Genomic DNA, 6,442 nt, shown 5'->3' with positions numbered 1-6,442 from the left:
TGTGTCAGCAATTATCAAGTCATATTCTGTATCTATAGATGTCACATTATGTACCTGTAATTGATAGTTTCTGTACATGTAGCTATCACATTATGTGTCAGCAGTTATCAAGTTATTTGTTTACATATACATAAATTATTAACTTTAGATACATAATATGTTAACTGAAAATACAACTTTTTTATTCGAGGATTGTGAATGCAATATGAAATCTGGTTCATGGTATAACAATTGTAACAACGGGGTATAACAACTGAGAAGTGGGGGAACCCAACTCACTATTGGGCGTAATATATTGATCCATTAGTTGGAAGGCCCAATATGAAGAGTATTCACCTATATGAACCCTTCCAGGAACGCCTCAGCCCCCGATTGCAAAACTACCTCTCTGATTCTGGAACCAGAGATCTATATCACGAAATGGCAACCGAGACGGCAGCGGAATTGACGGAGGCTCCTGCGGCAACGGTGACCGAGACGGCGTCCAAACAGCCGCACAAATTGGAGAGGAAATGGGCCTTCTGGTTTGACAACCAGTCAAAGCCTAAGCAAGGCGCCGCCTGGGGCAGCTCTATGCGTAAGGTCTACACTTTCGACACCGTTGAAGAATTCTGGTGGTATAGCGCTTTAATCCTCAATCTCCTTAACTTTATTGTGTTAGGGATTTCATTTCAATCTTTAGCGTTCACTATCTGCCGAATCCGTTCAGTTGATACTGGAATTTCTATTCGCGTTGTCTGATGAAGATTTTCTGTGCATTACATTATTTCCAGTTGAGGTTGAGTTCTGATTTTTTATGAGATTTATATTGTTTTTCATATATGATTATGTAAGACAATTCTAAGATCCTCCATTTTATTTGTCTGATGGGAGAAGAACAAGTTAGATAGTTTTAATCACGATCTCTTTTATTCTCAGAATATCAGAAGTGTAGATTCATCTAGTTTCATAATATCAAGGGGATATACTGAAGTTCTTTTGTTGCAAGCATGATGTTATGTTGTTATACTAAAATGCCTATGTTTGAATTTGATTAGTGAATTGTTCTTGCAGCTTGTATGATCAGATATTTAGGCCCAGCCAATTGCCTGCAAATGCTGATTTTCATTTGTTTAAAGCTGGGATTGAGCCAAAATGGGAAGATCCTGAGTGTGCCAATGGAGGCAAGTGGACTGTCAGCAGCAGCAGGAAGGCAACTCTTGACACCATGTGGCTTGAAACTGTAATATATCCTTGGTGGAAATTTTTTCTTCTTTAAATTTTAATGTTACACACATTAATGTTTTACTATTCTATTGTTTTTATTGTATAGCTGATGGCTTTGATTGGGGAGCAATTTGATGAAGCAGAGGAGATCTGTGGAGTGGTTGCCAGTGTGCGTCAGAGACAGGACAGACTTTCTTTGTGGACCAAAAATGCAGCCAATGAAGCGGCTCAGGTAAATACTATGCCTCTGATCTTTTTATGATGCCAAAACTATATGCAACTTAGTTGTTTCTTTTTGTGACTAAGATCAACATTCTTAATTTAGAGTGTCGTGAAGAAATTTCCTGTTCTGTTCTTCATTTTGATCAGTGGGACTGCCCTACTGCCTCTGTGCGTTCCATATTTGATGAGAATCTTGTCTGAAACACTTATTGCTATTTTTGGAAGGATTGCACATCCTGCCCTTCAGAGTTCTATCCTTGCAAGTCTAGACATCCTTTAGAAGTTGATATAACATGAAAAATGGTAAATGAGGTGTGTGATAACAGACTGATGGTGCCTAAGTTGTGATTACTAAAATGATGTCCAGAATGTATATGGGACCATTTTTTCACTCCTTTTTGCAGGCACTCAAATTGTATCAAGTTTAAATTTAGGCCATGCACAAATTTGTATATGAAAATGTGTGAATTCTTTTTGTAGGCTACATGGATTGTGGAAAAAGTTGTGAAATAGGATATAAGCTAATTAAAGAAGGCCATTAAGGCATGATCATTGCATGGCTAATGTTTATAAAAATATTATTGTAATTTGTTTTCATTTGATTATAAATATAAGATAAGCTAATTAAAGAATGCCATACAAATACATTCTTGACATCTAAGGGGATTTGCTGTTTCAAAAGATTGTAGCATGTGCAGTTAGACTTATTGCGTGCCCAATCTTTGTAGTTTTGTATTTTGCTTGTGAATGGGGCCAATTAATTTAATTTGATTGCAGATGAGCATTGGGAGGAAGTGGAAAGAGGTCATTGATGTAACCGATAAGCTATCCTATAGCTTCCATGTAATTTCAATCAATACTATACTAGAGCTTTGTTCTTGCTTTGCTCATGAACCTTTTAGCTTATTCTTCCCTTTGTGACCATTGCAGGATGATTCTAAAAGGGAAAGGTCAGCTAAGAGCCGTTATAGTGTGTGAACGAACATCAGCATAATGCAGCAGCAGGGATGCAATGGCATTTTGCTATAGAGTAGGAACTGAAAAGCATGCACTTATAGCTATCATTTGTAGCCATTTCTCAAAATTTTTTGACTTGCAACATGTCTCGTGTAATGATGTTTTTGTTTTCTGAGTTTGGTTAATTGGTTTAGAGTCTCAGTGTGTTGGCTAAACGTTTCCACGATGCAAAATAACCATCCCCCTTTCCCCTTGCAGATATCTTTCATATTCATCCTCCATAGTAAACATGAGCTTTTGTTTTCAAATTACTTCTGAAATTTGGAAAGAGAAGTGTTATTGGTTGGTTTGTGACTTTCTGCTCATCACTTACTGCTAGATGGACCATTGTTTGAATGGCATGCATTTATTGTTTCATTGATTGTCACCTTTTTTATGTCATCTCAACAAGTAAAAAGTGAGAATCCATAATGAATTGATATTTTTAACTTTTTTTTCTCTCTTAAATATCTATCTCTTCCTTGCTAATAAAAAATTAATTTTAATTTCTTATTTTGTTAAAATAATTATGTGAAAGTTAGTAGAGAATAATGCTTAGGGCCAACACGAAGACATAATTGCGTGGAGTTGCTTAGAGATAGACATAATTGCGTGGAGTTGCTTAGAGATGGGCATATATGCAGAAGTGATATGTGATTTTATCTCTCCTATACTAATATTTGGGAGTTGCCAATTATCGTTTAAAAATGGCACCCCTTATTAATCATTGATCGGTTGAAATTTTTTGATCTAACATTTAGATTTATTTTTGTTATCAAATCTCCCCTATACTAATATTTGGGAGTTGCCAATTGCCCTTAAAAAATGGCGCCCTTATTAATCATTGATTTCTAATCATATGGTTGAAATTTTTTGATCTAACATTTGGATTTATTTTTGTTATCAAATGCCCTCAATTTTTAAGTGAATTACAACTTTACCATTCTATAACTCACTTTCCCTTCTACTTTTTCTTTCTTTTCTTTTAGGAAAAATGACACCTTTTCACCTTGAGTTATATACTTATAGCACTTTTTTCTCCCTGAATTATTTAAGTCGCTCTTTTTCCCCCTAAAATTTAAATGAACATATTTATCCTTAAAATAAATATTTAAAATAAATATTTCATTTATTTTTCTTTTCCAACAAATTATTACTATAATTTGGTTCAAACCAAACAGATACTATAGCAACCAAACCAAAATATTCCAATTACAATTTAGAATCAAAACGCGATATTTAGAGTTTATTAAAATCGCAAATTGGAATGGCCGGTTCATGTTCCGAACTGAAAAAATAAAATACATTTGTTGTTGAATTTAGACTATTTTAAAATAAAAAATAAAATAAAATTTTAAAATAAAGACGGTTCAAAATCGCGAACCGGATTCGGAACCGTCGGTTCACGGTTCATGATCCAGTTTTTTTGGTTCATAAATTTAATAAATTGAAATCTAAATATTGTATTCTAGATCTGAATCATAACCGAAAACTTTTAATTCGATTGCTATAGCGTCCGGTTCAGTTCGAACTGAACCGTGGTCATTGCTACATATACACAATAATTTGTTGGAGAATTAAAATAAATAAAATGTTTACTTTAAAGGTAGAAATGTCAATTTAATATATCAGGAGGAAAAACCACCACTTTAAAATAATTGAGGGGGTTAATGAATGTGCTTACATAAATAATTGAGAGGGAAAAGTGCTATAAGTATATAACTTAGGGGGAAAAAGTGTCATTTTCCCTTTCTTTTATGTTTGTCTTCTTTTGAGGATTGCTCAACGTGGCTATTACAGTGTTACCATTTTCCCCTTCATTTTTCCTTTTTGTTTTTTTTAATCACGTACTATTTATTTTCTCTCTTCAAAATTGAACCCCTCTCTCTCTCTCTCTCTCTCTCACTCTCTCATCATTTTCAAAATTACCAAACTACTCTCTTTTGCTTCAAAAATCATTTTCAAAATTACCAAACTACTCTCTTTTGCTTCCAAAATCATTTTCAAAATTACCAAACTACTCTCTTTTGCTGTACCCAGGCGGCATGAAGAGGATTCACCGTTGGAGACGCCGTCGGGGTGGTGGCGGCAACGAACTCCGGCGGGCAGGCGTTGGTACCATCGACAAACCCAAAAAGATTCTGGCCTCGCAGGAACGGCACTAGCTGCGCTCTCCAGAACAAGTAGTTCGTGGCTGTCAGATTTAGGGATACGTAGTGGTGAGCCTGGTGAAGGGCATTGGGTGGCCGCTGATCGACGACCGTAACTACGTCCGACGAGGGGGTGGTCGTGGCTACTGCCTCGGTGGTGGCATCGGTGGGGTTGGCCATAGGATCGAAAGTAAGCGCTGATACCAAGTGAATTAAAATAGTGTCTGATATTAATTCTGCGTAAACATACAAGAGTATATATAACTAGTCTAAGCACCACAATAGGTGGAGCAGTACAAGATAAGCTGAGGACTCTAACAACTCTAAACAACTTTAACCAATAAATATTTAATTCAAAATATGTGCACCAATACGATTCATTTTAATAAACTGAAATTCAAATATTGAATTCTGGATTTGAATCATAACCGGAAACTTTCAATTCGATTATTATAGTATCCGGTTCAATTCGAATCAAATTGTGGTAATCCGTATGTATAAACAATAATTTGTTGGAAGAGACAAATACATAAAATGTTTACTTTAAGGATATATATGTCAATTTAATATATTATGAAAAAAAATCATCATTTTTAGAACAATTGAAGGGACTAATATGCTTATATGAATAAATCAGGAGGACAATATGCTATAAACATATAATGGGGTCATTTTCCCTATTTGAATATGATTATCATGAAACATAAATGTTTGATACTATAAAAATTATCGTAGTTAATTAACAACTTAACATGATACTATAAATAAAATTAAAAAAAAAAAAAAAAAAAAAAAAAAAAAAAAAAAAAAACTAGCTAGCGCTACCGCGGCCATAGTGGCATACGATGAAATGGAAGAATGAAATGGATTGCGTTGAATTGGCAGGTAGGCAACGTGTGGTGGGTGTTGTGTTCATGCATGTGAGTTGACACCTCTAAGACTACTTATCACTCTTTTTTTATTTTTTATTTTTTAATTAAAGCTCTATTGAATTATTCTTCTAAAAAGTTGAACCCGACAATATAAATTATGGTAACGCAACTGAACATGAACCACAAAGGCTAGACATTTGCTTACTGCGCATAAGGAGCTGCCGCTGGTTGGCTGGTGAGACTTGATCCCTAGTCATGTCTCCAAACTTTCATATCTATGACCAGTTGAGCTATCCATGCGGGCTCTATTGAATTATTATGTTCGTATTTGATAACATAATTAGTTTATCGGGTAATTTTAATTTATTTGACCATTATTTACTATTTGACTTGGTTAAATAACCAATATAAGTGTATAATTAATTAGATTTTTGTAACAACTTATTGATTCAAAACGCTAAAATTTAAAAAATTGATCAAAAAACTGTTTTTTTATTAGCTTTCTAAAAAAGTCATTTGCATGTAATCAGCTAACAACTAATTTACCAAACATCTTTCTACAATCAGTTAATGCTATCAACTAGTCAAACTTACTAACTCAATCAACTAATTGGTATTTACCAAACACCCTATATCTTAGATCCTTTGAGATTCAACACTAACTTATTTTGCTTATGTTCTCTTTCACTAGACGAATTCTGTGTGACCTCTTCCTTTTTTTTTTTTTTTTTTTTTTTTTTCGCATTATCTTGATGTAATGGACACTTTTGGTTTCTTGTCACTTGATCAATAAATAATATGATAATGATAAGTGTACTCAAAATATGTAAAATTTTAGTAATATATTATGATTTTATTAGGAAAAAAAAAAGAAAAAGAAAATAAACAAATAAAATGTAGCTCGTTTCATTTGAATTAGCCGCCTGTCTACTACATTTTATACATAAATAAAAGGCCAAAAATATCATGTTTCCTTGTACAGTTGTACTCTCCGGA

The 6,442-nt window shown here is 34.0% G+C and overlaps 1 protein-coding gene across 1 annotated transcript; it reads left to right on the top strand.

Moving 5' to 3' along the window:
• Positions 1 to 289: 289 nt before the first annotated feature.
• On the top strand, positions 290 to 2,735 carry LOC109176333 (eukaryotic translation initiation factor). The gene is made up of 5 exons (XM_019325771.1): positions 290 to 617; positions 1,054 to 1,222; positions 1,313 to 1,438; positions 2,206 to 2,271; positions 2,359 to 2,735. Exons 1-5 carry the CDS (start codon positions 322 to 324, stop codon positions 2,404 to 2,406), a joined length of 705 nt encoding a protein of 234 aa, XP_019181316.1. The 5' UTR covers positions 290 to 321; the 3' UTR covers positions 2,407 to 2,735.
• The last annotated feature ends 3,707 nt before the right edge of the window (positions 2,736 to 6,442 follow it).

Source organism: Ipomoea nil, unplaced genomic scaffold (genome assembly GCF_001879475.1).
Source record: "Ipomoea nil cultivar Tokyo-kokei standard unplaced genomic scaffold, Asagao_1.1 scaffold0706, whole genome shotgun sequence".
Classification (NCBI taxonomy): domain Eukaryota; kingdom Viridiplantae; phylum Streptophyta; class Magnoliopsida; order Solanales; family Convolvulaceae; genus Ipomoea; species Ipomoea nil.
This window is presented reverse-complemented; position numbering and strand designations above follow the sequence as displayed.